The sequence below is a fragment of the Catharus ustulatus genome, chromosome 1, assembly GCF_009819885.2.
Source record: "Catharus ustulatus isolate bCatUst1 chromosome 1, bCatUst1.pri.v2, whole genome shotgun sequence".
In the NCBI taxonomy this organism is placed as follows: domain Eukaryota; kingdom Metazoa; phylum Chordata; class Aves; order Passeriformes; family Turdidae; genus Catharus; species Catharus ustulatus.
This window is the reverse complement of record NC_046221.1, coordinates 48,001,297-48,021,838: the sequence shown is the minus strand read 5'-3', so window position 1 is coordinate 48,021,838 and position 20,542 is coordinate 48,001,297. Positions and strand designations below refer to the sequence as shown.

Below are 20,542 nucleotides of genomic sequence, written 5' to 3'. Positions count from 1 at the left end.
CCTGCCACCACAGTGCAGCGCCGGGCCGGGGCCAGCGAACCTGGCAGCAGCAGCAGCTGGTCCCGAGTGGCCCCACCGAGCAGCAGCACCGAGCTGGGCCACCTGGCCCCATCGGCACCCTCGAGCAGGCCAAGCCCGCACAGCCCAAGCCGAGCCAGTAAACCCCACGATCTCAAGATTCTGTTACTACTTGGCAACTTTGTTGCACGCGGGTACTCTCTGTGAACAACAGAACGGCTTATAATCGGTGCGGCTTATGTACGGACAAAGAACGAAATGTTGCCGACACCCGGAGATGCGGTTTATAGTAAGTGCAGTTTGTAATCCTGAAATTATTGTAAATCTTATTAAGGGTTTGGACTTAGAAAATTTGCCTACTCTGAACAAATTACAATTTGCTTAAGACATAAGAAATAAAAGCCAAACAAGGGACAAAGAAAATGCAAATCCCAGAGAAGTACAAGGTAACATCTTGGTAACTGACTACAGTATCAGTAATCATGATCTGTAGGGATCCTGGCACAAGAGACATTTAAAGTAAAAGCTTAAACAGTCTGAAGAACAACAAATAAAAGATTACAGAACAGAATCAAGACTTGTACAGAAAATTGTATGAGATCTCTTTACAATATTTATCGAACTGGTCCGAGTACAGCAAAAGAGATCTGTGCTGAGTTATTAAGTATTTATGCCAGCAACTATTTTCCAGCTACTTGAGAACATCCAATTCAAATATTAGTCTCTCACATTTTGAGGTTAATAGACTGCAAAAATCAGATGTAGGAAAAATCCTTTGTGAATAAAGTGGGTTAATTTATAAGTCTGTCACAGACACACTTGTAATTCCTGCACAGGCTATGCTGTAATTGCCAGTCATAACAGATACAGCAACTTTATCTGTTTAACGTAGAAATATTTATTTAATAGGAACTCCAGCAGCATAAAGAATTCTTTACAATAAATTTTCATTTTGAGTCCTACTTGGTAAACATATATTGAGATGGCCAACAGCAACTTCAGCTGAGAAAAATCTATGACAGATTCTTTCCTGGAAAGTACACTTGCTGTTTAAAAGTTTCTCTGGTATTTTTGTCCTCTGAAGTTCAATTCACAAGCCACCAAACACTTCTGCATTAAATATAAATATCATTTTTGGAGGATTCTATTCTATGGACATTTAACTTTAAAATAATTCTCCTTCTATAGTGTCTTCAGATGTGGAAAGGAAGTTAAAAATATATACGGCTTAGTAATAAAAATACTGTTTTAAAAATTATCTTGTAGAATAGGTGATATTTTACTTTTAGGAAGGGTGCTCCCAAATTAATCTAATGGAAAAATCACATTGTAGGAGAGCAATACTAAAAGCAGTGGGTGTTTTAGAAATCTAGCAAAGTGAGTATTGCTAAATACAGGTTCTGAGAGCTGCACACATGAGGACGATGACCTCTATCATTTGAGATTTTAATTTATTTTTCAAGTCAAATTCTGAGCAAAGTCTTGCTCACAGAAACAAGCTATGGTTATCAGCAGTTGCAGGGTTTTCTGTATTAATGAAACAATTGATAACTGGCAACATGATTAAAGAGTGTAAGAAAGCAAAACCTATAAGAAAGCAAAACTCTGGGTGGAGATCACAGTCAAAATATTTCTAACACTGCTCAACTCTAAGATGTTTTTGAGATGGGTAATTTACTCTCAGAAAAGTACATGCTACACCAAAAAGGTGACCATATATACCAGGACGAATATATTAAAATTTAACCTCTGGATACTGCGGCCAAATTTCCACATGGGCTGCATATTTTCGCATTGGATCTTCTTCATTAGCACAGAAAGACTTACAAAATTAGATTAGGATTAGAATTAGATCAGTAGGCTTCTTCTTGACAAGTATTGAGCCTGTGCTACTCAACCCTTCTTTCAAATTTTCTCATATCTCAAAATTGGAGCAATACAGTGTGTTTTGTAACACCTGGTTTGTTGGGGTTTTTTTCTGGACAACAGTTGTCTTTTAAAAGCGGGTAAGAGGCAGTGAAAATGGCATCTTTTTTTTCAAATAATAAAGTCTAACTATATAATTCTACAGTTATTAATCCAGTAAGGCTTATTTGTTGCAATATTAATGCATCCTATCTGGAATAGCGGAAGTTCACGCACTTCTGGGTTTCTGTAGACACTATTCCCCAATCTTGATTTTTTGAGAAATTTTTTTCATCTTAATTTTTTTTTTAGCTTTATTTCTTATGACTACTGATCTCCTCTGGGAACTGATGAAAGAAACTCTTGTAAGCACTATATGAATCAAATGGCTTGGTTTCTTTCATTGCCAGCTTTGGAAATATGTTGTTTTGATTTTTAGCACTGAAATCATCTAACACTTCATCTTTCTTTTCCTCAGTAACTTTTCACCAGTTAACTAGGAAAACTGAGGCGCTGTTTGGGTCTTGCAGAGATTGTCAAAGCTGTCTGCAGGTAAGAAAACACACCAGGAGTTGTGCATCTTGCTGAAGAATGCTTCACATCCAGCAACAGGACTGGCACACATGAACTCTACAATTAAGTTCAGCAAGATAATTTTTAATATGGGGAAAAGGAATCAGACCCTGTCACACTCAGCCTGGAGGAAAAAAGTAGATAAAACATATGCTAAAACAAGATTATTGAAACTTCTTACTGCATCTCAACCCATACTTTATTTTTATATCACTGATATTCTTGGAGAGGAACTTTTCCTCTGTATCTCCTATTAGGTTACCAATACAATATGCTATGAAATACTGACAAATGAGATTGTGTTTTCAAAACCTGTGAAATGTGGAAGCACACACACTAAAATATTTTAGATCTGGAAAAAAAAAAAGTTATAAAGTTTGTTTCCTATTTAAAGTCACACATTACCTTAGATCGACACACCATTATCTTTAAACATAGTTCTGTTGCTTCAAATTGTGGAATTTCTTTTCTACCAAAATGCACAGGTGAGGACAGACAGAATAGTGGCAAACTGGACTTGGACGTTTAATGGGCTAGCCAACTTTCAAATTTATGCTAGGGGATTTTTTGGGGCTTTTTTCCTACAACAGAATCTTAAGCAAAGTTCATTAACTCCTCCACTGTGTGTACAGATTTGATTTATAAGTTGTTTTACTTTTGAGGTATCTAAACCATATTTTTGACTTTATCAAACTTTCACTTCATTGAAAACGCCAGGAGATGATGAAGGACATAAATTACTCAATATTTACGTCCCTTTAATCTGGTGTTGGAGGGGTTTTACTCCTCCCCCTCTGTGGAGAATTTTTCCTATTATCATGCTAAGGAAGTCAGCCTGTGGGTTCCCTCAGCTTCTGATTGCTCAAGACAAAAGGGATTGGTGGGGACTATCTCCCTCCCTCAATCCTGGCAGGGTTTGGGGGGTCTGAGTGGCTGGTTTTTTTTGGTTTTTTTTCTTCCTGGGGACACTCACTGGTCTGAACGCTGAGGAGAGAGGTTTCTCTGCGGTCCGATTTACCCTGTACTGCTATAGCCTCCTGCCTCTGAGACCACCGCTGAGAACCAGGATGCAAACGGTAAGCGGGGAGCTTTTCCTTCACCCTTCTCCCACCTGGGACATGGCCCTGCCACCTCCGCCTCCCTGATCCCGCTGTGGCTGCGAGGGGCCTGCCCCACTCTCCACTGGGACCGTGTGGAGGAGAAGAGTGTCTGCAACTGGAAAAGGGACTGGGACTGAGTTTTGTTCTGTTTTGTCACTGATGCTGTTCTTGTTTGTCTTGTAGATATATCAGTAAAGAACTGTTATTCCCAAACCCATACCTTTACCTGAGACGCCCTTAATTTCCAATTTATAATAAACTGGAGGGAGGGGATTTTCACTATCCATTTTAGGAAAAGCTCCTGCCTTTTTTCTTGGCAGTACCTGTCCCCCAAATCAGGACATGTGGCCTATTTTAATGTAAGTCTCTCACTACCTGTGCAAATATGAGAGAATACTGGCGTATCATTCTTAAGCTAGGAATTAAGAGAAAGCATCTTATCATTAACTAAAAGAAAAAAAATCTATCTGAAAAAATTACTACTCTGAAAATTACGGTAAAAAAAGAAGTGAGTTGTTTTCTGGGATCTTATAGCAAGATGAAAAATTCATATGGTAATTTACCTATCTCTATCTGTGCAACACAATATCTTTGTAAATTCCAGTAGAGAGATAATACAATGCACACCACATGAACAATAGCTATAGGTTATCTACAAATAACCAAAACAATGTTACATGATTGCAACTTAGAACCAAGTACAATCATCAACAACTTCAGAAGCAAAAGCAGTCTCACCACAACTGGTTCCCCCCACTTTCCCCAAAAAACAAATATTAGCTTGGTGATTAAATCTTGATACATCATCTCAGAAACATTTCTGACTGTGAGATCTAAGGGAAATTACGAATTTGACTGCATACCACTGCCACATGTTCAACAGAAACAGAGAGCTTCACAAAATTATTGTAACTCATTTTCTCAGAAAATGCCATGAGGTATGGTTAGATACAATACTACTAACATAGCACTACAGTATTTATAATAAAAATATCATTGTTTTGAACTGATGCCAGACAATCAGAAAGTAAAACCAACAATAAATACACAAATTTTAAACTCTATAAACCCGGTCCTACTAGGATACATAAAGGTCATACTCTAATGATGCTGAAACAGATTTGTTGTTTCAGTATATAAGCAATTCCATCAGAATTTTACAATCAATCATAAATCCCATTGCATTTCTAATATACTAGTACAGTACTGATCAACACACAGAATCATAGAATGGTTCGGGTTAGAAGGGACTTTCAAGATACTCCAGTTCCATAGGCAAGGACACCTTCCACTAGACTAGGTTGTTCAAAGCCCCATCCAAGCTGGACTTGAAAACTTCCATGGATAGGGGTACACAACCTGTTCCAGTGCATAACCACTCTTATAGCAAATATTTTTTTTCCTATTATCAAATCTAAACTGACCCTCCTTCAATTTAATGCCATTCCCCTTTGACTGAACACTACATGCCCTTGTGAAAAATCCCTCTCCATTCTTATTGTAAATCCTTTTATTGGAAGGCTACATAGCAAGAGTCTTAAGATCTTCCAGTTAGGATACAATATCAAGGGAATTCTCCACTGACAATAAACTGGTTTAAAAGAAAAAAGAAAAGTGAAAGAAAGAGCCACTGATCATATATATTGAGTGTTAAGACTCTTTGCTGAACAACATTTCTGTAATCACTGTAATGCATCACTCTTGTCATTAAGCAGTTTAGATGACAACTGATCTGAACTCCTGGTATGCACCACATACTCAGTAATTACTACTACACTAAAATGGCTCTTTGTACCTGAACTAGACAAATCGCCCTTACAAAGTCTAGAGGTCCCCATCACAGTATTACATAAAGAAAGATGTCTGATAACAGGAGGTTATTTAATTTATCAAAGAGCACATCTCTTGGGAAAACTGCAGTACTTCACAGGGTATTCAAATTATTTTAAAAGGAGGTGATATATGCTGGAAGCAAACTAATCAAAGGAAAACACAGTTCCACCTTAATTTACATCAAGAAGTAAGTTTCCTAAGTAGGTGTCTGTTTACAACAGCGAGGGCACTGAAGATTAAGTTCAGTATCTCCAAAACCAGCAGAAAAAATAATGCTCAAGTTAAATTTCTCAAAACCTTTTTACTTTAAATACATATTGCCAATAGACAGGTCAGATTCTCCATTAGCATAAACTGTTGAATGCTTGTTCTGGGCTGGATACAATTTTCAGGGAATACAACTAAACAAGACAAGAATACAAAACTTCTTTCTGTCCTTTGAACTTTGACAATTCATAATGTATACCAAACCTATTTCTTCATAATTTTGTTAAAATCAATTTTATAGTATCTGAAAGAAAGCTTTATTTTTTTAAAACAATTAATATTGCAAACCACCAGAAGCAAGCCTGCTAAAAAATTAAAATCTTACAGCCCCTTCTTTTTAAACACCAAGTTATAAAAAAAATTAAAATACAATTGGGCATAGCTTCTTTTGATAATCTTTTGAAGTGGAAAGCATCAGGTAAAGATATATTATTGATTCTCAGTAATCCATAAAAGTTTCCAACAGACAACATTAAGCCTTTCTTTCTCAGACCAACAGAATATTGGCACTTGTCTATTCTACCCAGAGAATCCACTGTGAGGAATCACGTGAATTTAGCTACAAACCAAGATCAGTAGACAGGGGTGCAATTTCTCTTCAACTTGCTATTGTTGCCACAACCCACTGTCTTCTCAATAAATAAAATTAACTGCAGGAAGGAAATTATTACCAGACACTTAAAGAAACTGTGATAGTGCTTCAAGTAGTGGTAAGACCACCTCTTTGGTCTTCAAATTCCCTCTTTTGTCTAAGTTACTTAACATTTGATCTTTTGTGTTTAGAGACTCCAACATTGTCAAATAATCAGTTGGAAATTTCGCTTTTAAGGATAACAAATGAAAGTAGAAACAGTTGCAGTAACTTTGTGTCTTTACAACCATGTGTCCTTCTGCCCACCTACACATATTAAGAGCAACTGAGAGAGGTGGGGTTGTTTAGCCTGAAAAAAAGGAGGTTCAGGAGAGACCTGAACTCTTCAACTCCCTGAAAGGAGGTTGTAGCCAGGTGAGAGGTGGCCTCTTCTGCACAACCAGCAAGCAACAGGACAAGACAAAAAAGTCTCAAGTTGTACCAGAAGACGTTCAGGTTGGACATCAGAATGGGCTGCTCCATGGAGGTGGTGGAGTCATGATCCCTGCAGGTGTTTAGGAAATGACTGGATGTGACAAAGGTTGGACTACAGGATCTTGCAAGTCTTTTCCAACCTTAAAGCTTCTATGGTTCTAGGTGTCTCTGGTATACTCTGGTTTTCTAGGAAGCAGGTGAGCAGGCAGAACACTGATTTCTATATCAAAACATAATATAAAAGAATATTCAAGGTTCTTGAACCATGCTTTCTTACTTCTCTTTTTGTCCAGCCAGGTCACATACACACACATGAGCAAAGGACATTGACAGGAACCAGGCACCACTACTCCATTTTTAACTTTTCTCCCTAATAGAGGACTTTCCCTGTCCAGGGAGGAGTGGTAATCTCATTTCTTCATCTTCTTCCCCTCAGCTGACAATCTTATGTTACCCTGAACCAAACTAAACTTTCAGGCTGAGACTGATCGTTTTTACAGTAATTTCACAATTATAAGCCGCACCTGATTATAAGCTGCACTTCCGGGTTTGGACCAAAATTTTAGTCAAAATGGTACGGCTTACAATTGTGAAATTACTGTACTTAAAATTTATGGGATTTATTGGGAAAAGCTGAAAGCGCCTTCCTTTTATTTTAGTGATTAAGGGTTTAAAATTCACCCTTTTTGCCCCCGTTTCTTTTAGACTTAGAGGCTTCACTGTATCAGAAGAGTCTTTCTGAATGGTTCTGTTGCACGGCATTGATTTGAATAAGAGGAAGACTGATCTATTAGTTTTGATCATTAAAAAAAGTCATTCAATGTCATTTACAGTAATTTCACGACCATAAGGCGCACCGGACTATAGGGCGCACCCCCCGGGAGCCGGCAAATTTCGCAACTTTGTAGATCATATAAGGCGCACTGGACTATAAGGCGCACTTTTTTTTGCAGCGAGGATCTGCCCCCAGCTCCCCCCATGCGGTTGCTGGCCAAGGCCCCGCCTCAACCCGGTTGCCGCAGCCCTGCCTCCAGCCAGTAGCCCTGGCCCCGTGGCCCTGCAGGCACCTGGAAGCCCCGGTCCCGCAGCCCCGCGGGCACCCAGCAGCCCCGGCCCCGCAGGCACCCAGCAGCCCCGGCCTTGCAGGCACCTGGAAGCGCCAGCCCTGTGGCCCTGTGGGCACCCAGCAGCCCCAGCCACACAGGCACCTGGAAGCCCCAGCCTTGCCTCCAGCCAGCAGTCCTGGCCCCGCAGGCACCTGGAAGCCCCGGCCCCGCAGGCCCCCGGCAGCCCCAGCCCATGGCCCCACCTCCAGCCGGCAGCCGCAGCCCCGCGGCCCCGCCTCCACCTGGTAGCTGTGGCCCTGCTGGCTCCTCCCGCAGCTTGCAGCTCGCACTTCCACATTGGCAAATTTCCGAACTTTGTCCATTATATAAGGCGCACCGGACTATAAGGCGCACTTCCAGGTTCAGGCCAAAATTTTTGTCATAAGGGTGTGCCTTATAGTCATGAAATTACTGTAATGAAATTTTCCAAGCTGGAAAAAAGGCAACAAATTTCATGTGTTTTTCTCTGTAAAACCACTTATCTGCAGATGCATTATCCACCTTGTTTCTAAAAAGAAGGAGGGGAATAAACATAATGCATCTGCTGTAAACTTGCCTGTTCACAAAAATAAAGAATTCAACCATACGGAAAACTGGTTCCAAGTTATCTGCCATCACGGCCCACTGCCTTGAAGTGGTTTTGTGGGATTTTGTTGGTTTATTTGGTTTGGGGTAGGGTTTTTTGTTAGGTTCAAGAAATTTTAACTAAAAGAGAATTTGTACTAGCCTATGGCAAACAAGAAAACATTAACTATTTCAGCCTATTTTTAAATATTTCATTCTGGTACACAGCTGGAGCTTTGCATTTAAGTGGTTAAAATAACAAGTGGAATATAGAAAATATAAGGCACAAAAAACTAATTCCAGATGATTTTTACTGTGATCAAGAGCTAGGTTGGATTCATTACAAGAATTAAAGTGACAATTTCCAATAAATTCCAAAAATGACATGCCATAAAAATTACTCTTGCAAATGATGCAACTATTAGCTCAAAGCTTCACAAGTATCAGACAGCAATGGAAAATTCAGATAATTTTTTTCTAAAGTCAGTCATGACAATTAATTCTGCTGGAATTACAGAAATAACCGTATCTTTGATTCTGAGAGTTTAATTTCAGTAAAGGATTCTCTCCACAAAACAGTATTTTTACATTACTCGAGAACTCTAGAGTAAAACCCATTTGCTATCATGCAACCTAGTATGCTATAAAATGCATACTAGCAGGCTATCTAGTCTTTCCCAAATGATCTTTTGTTTTTCTCGTGAATTACATTCATCTCATCTTCTTACAGAAAGCAGAGACGCTTTTGATAGTAACTCCTGGGAGTTTTACAGGCATTTCAGGAATTTTTTCTGACACTGTTTCTTTTTCATCATTGTCTTAAAGAATATTTTTCAGCTTTATCTAATCAACACTGCGAAGTGTTAAATTTATAGTCTCTAATGTAAGTTAATTACTGTAAATCACAGAGTCAATTAAAATATGCATTTCACCCTCAGGCATATTTTTCTTTCAAATTACAACTTTAAAAAAATCTGGAGATCTAATATGGACATTTACTCGGCTGGTACAACTCCAAACAGACAGAGACGGAAATGTATACTTCCTCAACACCAGTTTATAGCTGCTACTAGTAAGTATGGTAACATAAATGTGACTATGACAAGTAAGGAATGATTCTGAGCAATGAAGAACTTATATGTCATTATTTGGTAACATCAGGAGAACTATGAAAATATTTACTCTTCAGTAAAGTTGCTGTTGATGGCTGTAATGCCAAGGGCCCTCCATCAGTCTTAAAGTTAGAATGTTTGCATTGACAGACATATTCTCCCATTGTAAAGTCTTAAACAAAGAAAGGATTTCCTATTGTAAACATATGCTTTAGCACAAACTCAGCAAAAGATATTTGAAAAATGCTATCCAGAAATCACAGCTTGATAAATGATAATCACTGAAAAACACCCCTTAGAAATGGAGGAGGCAGGGCATGTTTCAGATTTTATGGATTTTATACTTTAAATTACTGTCAGTCCCTGTTACAAGCTAATGGCAAATATGTTAGTCTAGCAGAACAATAACCAGCTCTTCTGAAAAAAATTAAATCTATAACAAAATCTGTTACATTTTTAACATTAACAAATCATGGATTCTCCAAAAGTACCCTAAAGTGTTTTTCTACCATATATTTCAACAGATAGAAAAACATAGAACTCAAAACCAGTTTACATTTGAAGGTGTAGTTTGCATGCAGCTGTAACACTACGCTCTGAAATAGTATTAATATATATTTCTATATTCTGAAAATGGATTTCATTTTAGTCCCACAGTAACAAAGTACATTGGACAAAACCACACCTATCTTCCCTGCAACTATGTTTCTTCAGTTTTGGCATCAATTTCTTAGTGGTTTCATTAGAAGAAGAATTAGCTCATTTATCCTACTGAGACCTGAGAGATCTCATTCAATTTCTGATGCCATATTTCTACAGATATGAAGCATTTCTGAAAGAAGCACTGAAAAAGAGGAATGTTCTTGTAGTTCCAACACTGAACCTTTTAGTCAGTTATATCACAGCAGTGCTATTTAGGTGTTAGTTAGAAGTTTACCTCCAGACACAAAATATGATCCTAAATATCTGTTTTTCGCAGAAAATATGCAAGTTTTCAGTATTTCTTCCACTTTATCTTTGTAGAAAACCCAAATTTTATATGTTCATAGACAAAAGTTTGCAGCAACAGAAATCATTTAGTAGTCTGAGAAAAAATGGTGACAAGTGAGAACAGAGAACACCACTTTCACATTTGCTAAATATCTAACTGAAGTGATTGACAGGTCTAGAAAACAAGATACAATCTATTCTAAATGAAATGGCATGAATGAGAATAATGTTGATGTTAGGGTAAAAGAGGCATTTCTTTTATGTTAAAAGTGTATTCAAAACATTTCTTTTTTTTAAGAAAACAAGTCCATAGTTTAATGCTCAGAAGACAGAAAGTGTTCAGAAGATGTAGACTGCATCCAAACTGCCTTCTAGCACATTTCCTCCAAATAAAAATGCAGAATTGTTTGAAGAGTAAATAAAAATTCTTCAGAGTATTTTCTTTCACCAGTGTTCAACTTTACTGCTTTTATGGAAACTAGGAGCTTCTGTCTGTAAATATCATTGGTATATCAAAAGATTTCCCCATTCCCTGACTAAGCTTCTTAAATGACATTCAGATTTCTGTGGTACCATAACAACTTCAATATGGCATGTAGTTCTGTATTTTGTAAAGGTTTTGTTTCTATTTCCACCTCCAGTTACTGTTGGTTTACATTTTTCATCTTCACTGCTCTGCAGGATATACATCCTTACATCGCTTATGTGAAGTCTTGCAGCTTCAACATAGAACATTGTTAACTACTACATTAAAACCACACCAAGACATAGGCTGAAGCAATATCCTGCATTACAGGATACAACAAATTGTACCATATTTTATCAAAACTTACAAAGCAACCCCATTCCTGATGGCAAAATAAAAAGTAGTCATGTAAAAAAGTGTTTGTTTGGGCTTTGAGGAGATTCATAGGAACTTTCTCTGAATCCAGTTCATGGAAATGCATGTTCCTCAGCTGTGAAGCTTGATTTTCCAAGTTTAAATGAGGACTAAGTCCAAAACAAATCTCAACAAATCTGTTTTGCTTTGCCTGCTATGAGTCAATATAACGTAAAATGCCAACACACTTTTTGCCCCCCAGGTGGAAATGGCAGAAGAACCTAGATTCACTTGGAACCCAGCACAAGCTTTCTAAAAGACCACAAACCATTCTAAGTATTCTGGGTATGCACCAAAATCTGGATTCACTGTACATTGCAAAAACCCTATGCAGAGCATGAAAATTAAAATTAACATGTACTTAAGACAATTCTTGAAACTAACTGGGGATCAATTCTTAATTAAGTCGAGAACATTGTTTAATTCAACTAAAGTAGGGTCTAGTTATGTACCTTAAGTGTGGATATAACCAGCATTACTTTTCTTCACAGACCATTCTATAGATTTGATACACAATTTCACCTGGTCACACTCATTAAATCAAAACAGAATTAGCAAGACACCTACAGTATGCAGAAAATATAGAGCATGGTTTGGAACACAAGGAAATTGTCTATTCACAGTATTTCACTTCGATAAATTTCATCCATTATAAAAAACATTGTAAATACACTGAGGAAAAAGTACGGCAAATGATTAATAGATTTTAATGTATGTACTGTATTTGCTGTGTGCACCTTTTATATTCTATTGGAATGTGGACATATATGTTATAGAGCATTTATATTAGAGTCTTCAAAACCTGGGGTATTATTCTATTTGTCCTAACCACAGGACAGAAGATAAAAATCAGCTAAATCTATGTGAGACACTCCTACATGGCTTGGTAAGGAAGGGTTAAGCAGAATTTAACTGGTAGCACTCCTAACCTCTATCAAAACGTTCTATAATCTACTCCTACTTTTCCAATTTCCTGTGAAATCAGTGTAATTTGCATCAAACACCTATTTAATAATGCTACTTAAATTGCTTCAATGGACAGTCTTCAGCAAATGGAAATTTAAGGCTCTATGAATGAGCATTTTTCAAGCAGCTCTTACAGATTCTTACCAGCTCTTGTGTATCTTCTGCTAATGGCAAAAACGTAGCTTCCAAAATAGCAACTTGATCAGTGCTGAGCTTCTGCCACAAACTAATCAGCATAATCACCAGATGGGTGGCACTTTTCAACTTCGCAAATGCCTGGAACACGTTGGCTTGATTTTCTTCTGCGGCATCTGCTAGAGCTATTACCTGTGAAAATTGCAAACATCTGTTAAACATAATTTTACCAACCATGAACACTCAACACTGAAATTACCTGTGGCACACTCTTGTTTTCCTTTAGAGGGTCCTGAGGAATTCTGTTTTCCATAAACACAAACCACAGAGTACTAAATAAGTTATTATTTATCTAGATTTTTCTTTTGCATACCCAAGGTAACTTCAAGTCCATATGGCTACAGGATTAATCTATCTAGCACAATCAGTGCAGAAAGGATTTTGTTTAGAACATATTTTTAAGGCGTTCCTGAAATTAGTCCCATTATATCACATAATACATGACAACAAACTAAATTTCAGATTTACGTCGCACACTAATCTCCATATGACCAGTAAGCCTACTGTATTAATCAAAAACACCACATTGATTTTATGCTATTAAAAAGGCAGCATATAATTATTTCCATTAGAACACAGCTGCCATCTATTATTTTATTAACTCTCATGTCTCTCCATATTTTGCCCTAGTTTCTTCAGCTTTTATGCCAAAATGTAAATATTATGGATCATGTATATCAGGGCAATATCACCTTAAGCGCCAGGCATTATGAAAGAATTTTCAAAATAAAATAAAATTAACAGATTCGCTTCTTCTAATATGGTAAAGAGTTTTGCTGAGTACCTCAAGATGGGGAAAAACCAGAAAAGCTATTATATAATACTCCATATGGTTCAGAAATAACTTGTCATCGTATATAATATTGTCCACTCACAGCATTTAAAAAATGATACTTTGAAAAATATTGCTATTAATGTCTTCATTCTTGAAATAGAATGTTTAGACATTTTCCATCACTGGTGAAAAGAGAAGATGACAGTGATTTCAATAGACAATTGCTATGATGTCAATATGACAAGTGATTTTCCACAGTATTTGCACTGGAGTACTTCAAGTAAAGGAAAGCTATACAGGTTAGGGGCTTACCCTAGGGGACCACAGCTTAGAATACCTGTTCTCAGGAGTGTCATTACATCTCCATGCTACCCAAATAACACTTGGTTTACAGAAGTGTTGATTATCTTATTGTTACTTAAATCAACACAGAGCATCTCCCTCAAACACTTTCTGTTTCTTTATCTTCAAGACTGGGTTATAGGTGCTTGACTGGAGTTGTGAAAAGCCTCACAGAAATGCAGTTAAAGTGTAATTAGTATTACAACAGAATTTACAAAGTAAAACTTGCAGAGCCTGATCCATTAACATTTTGGCAACAGCAGGAAAACGAAAATACTATGTGATGCATCTTCAGCAGGGAAAGAGAGCCAACCAGCTGTTAGCATTTGGTGGAGGAAAACTATTTTTAATCCTCAATGCTGGCATTAGTGATGTATGTGTGTTCCCTCCAAGCTCCCATGTGACTGGGAAGATAAAGAAAACAGAATTTTAGGGAACTATAAATATGAAACATTTCAAACAAAATGTGTTGATAGCTTTTGTTCTAGATTTTAAAATGTAATCTTTCCAAATAAAGCACAGAACCCACAGGACACCCATGAGTCAAAACACTACATAAATGCGAGCTATGTAAAAAAATAAACAAACAAAAAACCCAACTAACCATGTGAAGGAGAACCAAGAAATTAATCCCAAGCAGTGAAAACCAACATAACATACTTTGGCCAGAAATCAGTAATTATATCACTGACACATCACTTGCATTTGTGTTGGCATTCAATTTGCTCTGACCAAAGCCTTGATGCTTTCAATACCTCATGTTTTAAAAAAGGTGAAGTTCCATCTCACAGTCACTTTCCAAGAGCTGTAGGTGACAAAGTCACCTGAAAAGCACCACACTATGCAGTAACCTACATCAGCTGTCTCTAACCTATGTAAGCAGCAATTGTGTGCATCGTACAGCTTCATCCTTCTGAGACAAGCAACAACAGTTGCTTCCTCATTCTAACAGAGGCCTTCAAATACTTAATCTCTTTGCCTGTCCAATAGACAACTGAAAATTTGGAAAGAACAATGAATGAAGATTAATTTAACAGGCTGGTGAGGTGTGCTCATTCTCTGGTATGCTTCCTATAATGTTATCACTGATCGGGATAGTACAGCTCAGAATTCCTGGTAAGCTACCTGTGCACTATTATGGATAATACTCAGAAGATACTAATTTTGCTGAAGATCCAGAAAGTTACGCTTTGTAACAACTACCTGAACCCCACTTACACAGCAAAGGTTACTTTCTAGAGTGATTTATAAATTCCCAGGTAATTTCTCATTCTGCACTATATTTCAACTGACACTTTCCTACATACTTCAGAAACACAAATAGCATAAAGAGAAGTAACTGACATGGTCGTTTACCTTATGGAGCCTTACTTTTAGGATAGGTTTTCTTCCCATTTTATAACCATGAACAAAGAAGATGCTCACCTTTTCACAGGTTCCAGGTGTAAAACAAATATCCCAGTAGTCCCAAACAATGCCTGATGTTATAATGTTTTAAAAGTGGTAGACCTAAGTTTCTAAAGAAGTGCAGTCTTTAAACACTGCAGGTCTCTGAAACATAGCAACTAAATCTTTAGATAACCATATATATACAAGTTCTATTACACACTTGCAGAAAAACCAAGGAGGGGAAAAAACACTTCTAAGTACTAATTATTCTGTTAACAGATGAAGTGGCCCAATATAGCTTTCTGAGATTTTGAATACCCAGGACACAGGACAATATAACATGAATTACCACACTATAATGTAGGCACACACAGATGTAGTAATTTTTTTAAAGTCTCAAGACTGAAAATTCCTTGATAATACACGGCTACACAGTAAATACTGATGGAATGGGGAAAAAAGGGAAATATTTTCTCATGGAGTAAAATTACTCTAGAAATCTCCCAGGACACGAGCTACAAATTTTAGAAGAGTTCTGCGGCTCTTCATTCAAACACTTGCAGAATTTAGGAATGAGAATGTTTTAACAATATGACATCCATATTTTTAATCATTTTATCTTCACCTAAATGTCCCTATTTATATTTTGTAATATTTGAGGAAGATAAAGGATCTGTACCCTTTGCAATCTGAGATCCCAGTCTCTTCAGATTGTTATGATTACACCATAATTTCCCAATTTTGCTTTTGGTTCTCAGAGTAGCTGTTCAAACTGCTTAATATCTATTTTATCATCTTCCTAAATAGATATAAAATCTTATAAAAAAAGAAAACCTCTCCCTGTTTCACTTTTTCACAGGATAGGTAGGAAAATACATTGCAACTAACAGTCTGAAATGTAGCTTACATATGAAGATATTTGACCAACAGGAAACTATTAAGTAAAAAGCCCATCTATATTGCATAAGACCTATCATCGCCTACTTAACATTTTTCTATCTTTCTTCAATATCAGAAAGCTTTCAAACAAAGAAAACTTACAAACAAGGTTTTAAAACTTGCTTTCTAAAATTAATGAAAGAAAGTATCTGATTCAGGAAATATTTATGAGATATTGAAATATTGTGGAAGTACAATATTGAACATATACTTTTATAACTGATCAAAACTTGCTTTCAATTTATATTATTTTAAATTTTTTTCTGAACAAACTCCTACTCTGTTACAATACACATAACTACAGAAAAGACCGGTTATTATTAAAGCATATTGTAAAAAAAATAAGGAATTATTCTCTAAACAAAGATCATGTCAGATTTTTAATAAATTTCATATTCACAGTTGTAATGTACACTCTTGTACATGCAGACAAATTTCTTGAGGCAATAATGATCATAATAATGACTCTTCCAGGCTTATTCTAATAATATAAAAATAATAATATAAAAATAATAATATAAAAATAATAATATAAAAATAATAATATAAAAATAATAATATAAAAATAATAATATAAAAATAATAATATAAAAATAATAATGCAACTCCAAAAATACAAAACACTATCTTCTTAGCTGGATAGGAAGTTGAAGAAAACTTTGAAAAGTAAAGGACAAGAAACGAGCATGAAGTTCTAGGGAGCTTTCTTTGTGTTAGTAATATATTTTCTTGGAGTCCCTAGCACCACTGGGACTGAAAACTCTGCCATATCCTTAAATGGAGAACAGGGAAAGTGACAGATAATTTGGTTTTCTTTCTTGTTTAAACAGAAAAAGAAAAAAAACAGCTATTCACCACTGGTAAAAAATTAGCCAACTAGTCTTTCTGTCATCTAGATCTAATACATTGGGTTCAGTTTTTGGAATTTTGAAGTGACTTTATTTTTAGCAGAAATGAGATTTGAAGAAACAGAATTTTAGCATTTAAGGAGTAGAGAATCTCTTTACATGTCATCCATAGAACTTATGAGCAATGAAAAGTTTGTTAAAATATGAAAGATAACATCAGAAATTTAATTATTCTGAAATTAACACAGAGACAATGAAACTCACAGGTCTCTTCTGGCAATTATTTTTACAGAATAATTTATTTAAAGGAATTTAATTAATCCAACCCCTTACAAGTATTTTTAACCAGAATTTGATCTTTATAAAGCAGGATGTTAATGGATATGAAGCAGGAATAAATGGAGACCTGAGAATTGCTAATTATGGCTTCTTCATTGCTATTGACACAGGACACTTCAGAGAATCACAGAATAACTAGGTTGGAAGAGACTTCCAAGATCATCAAGTCCAACCCATACCCTAAACACCTCAACTAGACCATGGCACCAAGTGCCACATCCAGTCTTTTTTTAAACACATCCAGGGATAGTGACTCCACCACCTTCCCAGGTAAAGCATTCCAATACTTTATAATTCTTTCTGTGAAAAACTTCTTCCTAATATCCAACCTGTATCTCCTCTGGTGCAGCTTAAGACTGTGTCCTCCAGTTCTGTCAGTTGCTGCCTGGTGAAACAAATGAACCGCCACCTGACTAAAACCACTTTTCAGGAAGTTGTAAAGAGTGATAAGGTCACCTCTGAGTCTCCTTTTCTCCAACAACCCCAGCTCCCTCAGCCATTCCTCACAGGGCTTGTGTCCCAAGCCCCTCACCAGCCTTGTTGTTATCCTCTGGACACACTCAAGTGTCTCAACATCCTTCCTAAACTGAGGGGCCCAGAACTGGACACAGCACTCAAGGTGCAGCCTCACCAGTGCTGAATATAGGGCAAGAATGACCTCCCTGTTCCTGCTGGCCATACTATTCCTGATATAGGCCAGGATGCCGTTGGCCTTCTTGGCCACAGGGCACACTGCTGGCTCATGTTCAGTTGACGGTCAACCAGTACCCCAAAGTCTCTTGCTGCCCAGGCACTGTCCAGCCACACCGTCCCCAGCCTATAATGCTGCAGGGGGTTATTGTGGCCGAAACGCAGGACTCAGCACTTAGACTCATTCATTGGACTCTGCCCACCCATCCAACCATTCCAGGTCTCTCTGCAGAGCCCTCCTACCTTCCAATAGATTGACACACACTCCCAGCTTAGTGTCATATGCAAATTTACTAATGAAAGACTTGATACCCTCATCTATGTCATCAATAAAAATATTGAACAGGAGTGGCCCCAGCATAGACCCCTGGGGGACACCACTGGTGACTGATCTCCAGCTGGATGCAGCACCATTCACCACCACTCTCTGGGCCCGGCCATCCAGTCAGTTCTTAATCCAGCAGAGAGTGCTCCTGTCCAAGCTGTGGGTTGCCAGCTTTTCCAGGAGGATTCTGTGGGAGACAATGTCAAAGGCCCTGCTGAAATCCAAACAGACAACATCCACAGTCCTTCCTGTATACACCAGGTGGGTCACCTGGTCGTAAAAGGAGATTAGATTGGTCAAACACGACCTACCCCTCCTAAACCCATGCTGGCTGGGTCTGATACCCTGGCCATCCTCTAAGTGCTGCATGATGGCACACAGTATAAACTGTTCCATAACCTTACCCTGTACTGAGGTCAGGCTAACTGGCCTATAGCTACCAGGATCCTCCTTTCCACCCTTTTTATAAATGAGTGTCACATTGGCCAGCTTCCAGTCATCTGGAACCTCACCAGTGAGCCAGGACTGTTGGTAAATGATGGAGAGTGGTTTTGCAAGCTCATCTGACAGCTTCCTCGTCACCCTGGGATGGATCCCATCTGGTCCCATAGATTTGTGAATATCCAAGCATTTCAGCGGTTCTCTGACTGTCTCCTCTTTGATAACAAGGGGACCACTGTTTTCCCTGACACCATCTGCCAACCCAGGAGGACAGTTATCCTGAGGACAAACCATCTTTCCACTAAAGACTCAGGTAAAGAAGGTGTTATGGACCTCTGCCTTCTCATCCACAGTTACTAAGTTCCCTCTCTCATACATTAGAGAACAAAGGTTGGTCTTATCCTTCCCTTTACCATTAATATATTTGTAGAAACATTTTTTATTATCCTTTACAGAAGTCGCCATTTTAAATCCATACTGAGCTTTGGTCTCCCTAGTTTTTTCCTACATGCCTAACAGTCCCCTTAAATACTTCCTGAGACACCTGACCCTCCTTCCAAAGATTATACATCCTCTTTTTATTCCTAAGTTCCTTCAAAACCTCGTTGCCTATCCAGGTCGGACATTTACTTCATCAGTTCATTTTTCGGCACACAGGGACAGTCTGCTCCTGTGCCCTCAAAACCCCTGTTTTGGAGCACACTCACTTTTCCTGAACTCCTTTGCTTTTAAGGGCTGCTTCCCAACAAACCCTCTGAATAAGTCCCCTAAACAGGCCAAAGTCTGCCCTCCAGAAATCCAATATAAGTTTTATTGATGTTCCTCCTAATGTCACCAAATACTGAGAATTCTATAATTTCATGATCACTGTGTCCCAAGCGGCCTCCAACCACCACATCTCCCACCAGCCTACCTCTATTTACAAACAACAAGTCTAACATAGTCCCTCCCCTGGTAGGCTCACTCACCAGCTGCAACAAAAAGTTATCCTCCACACACTCTAAAAATTTCCTGGACTGACTTTTTTCTGCTGTATTAAGTTCCCAGCAGATGTCTGGCAGATTAAAGCCAGCAGCAAGAACAAGTGCTGATGATCCTGAAACATTCTCTAGCTGTTTACAGAATAAGTTCCCCAACTCTTCCTCCTGGTTGGGTGGACGATAACAGACTCCTAGTAGGATGTCAGCCTTGTTAGCCTCGCCCTTAATTCTTACCCATAGGCATTCAACTTCATTGTCATTAGTTTCAATACCCATGGCATCAAAAGCCTCCCTAATATAAAGTGCCACTCCTTCACCTCTTCTCCCTTTCCTATCTCTTCAGAAGAGTTTCTAGCTATCCAGTGAAGTGCTTCAGCTATGGGAGTCATCTCACCATGTTTCCATGATGGCAACTACATCACAGTTACTAATTACTACTAGTTTAACCCTTTTCCCCATTTTAGAGAAGGAAATACTACTCAGTTTCTAAACCTAAAACAAGATCTAACACTTTTTTTGTGTGTGTTTTTAAGAAGTCTCATCACATATCTTAATTCACATAGGATTTGTATGCATTCGAAGTCAAATATGGTTCTTTTTCACAAGTCCCTTTGTTTACATTAATATATAAAATCCTTAGTACCCTTACTCTATGAGCAAACTTTTTGGTTTTTTTAAACAGGAAAGTCTCAAAGTAGTTTCCAAGATAGAGAAATAATGATTAGCAGTCTGATTCCCTGTGCAGACCACCTCACTCAACAGCCATTGTGCACATAGCTTTTGAGAGGTGACTAAAGCTTTATGGAATGCAGACAGAGTTATCCATGTCAGTGATCTTTATCAAACACTCCATCACCAGGAAGAATAACCACGTTCCTCTCACAACGGAGCACTTCTAA

At 37.9% G+C, this 20,542-nt stretch overlaps 1 protein-coding gene across 7 annotated transcripts in view; it reads right to left on the bottom strand.

Moving 5' to 3' along the window:
• Window positions 1-20,542, bottom strand: part of BBS9 (Bardet-Biedl syndrome 9) — a 362,362-nt gene that overhangs the window by 192,916 nt on the left and 148,904 nt on the right. For all 7 annotated transcript variants that reach the window (XM_033076476.2, XM_033076468.2, XM_033076447.2 and 4 more), the window contains one exon: window positions 12,525-12,707. In XM_033076476.2, coding sequence (XP_032932367.1) covers window positions 12,525-12,707 — 183 coding nt within the window. The remainder of the gene's footprint in view (window positions 1-12,524; window positions 12,708-20,542) is intronic.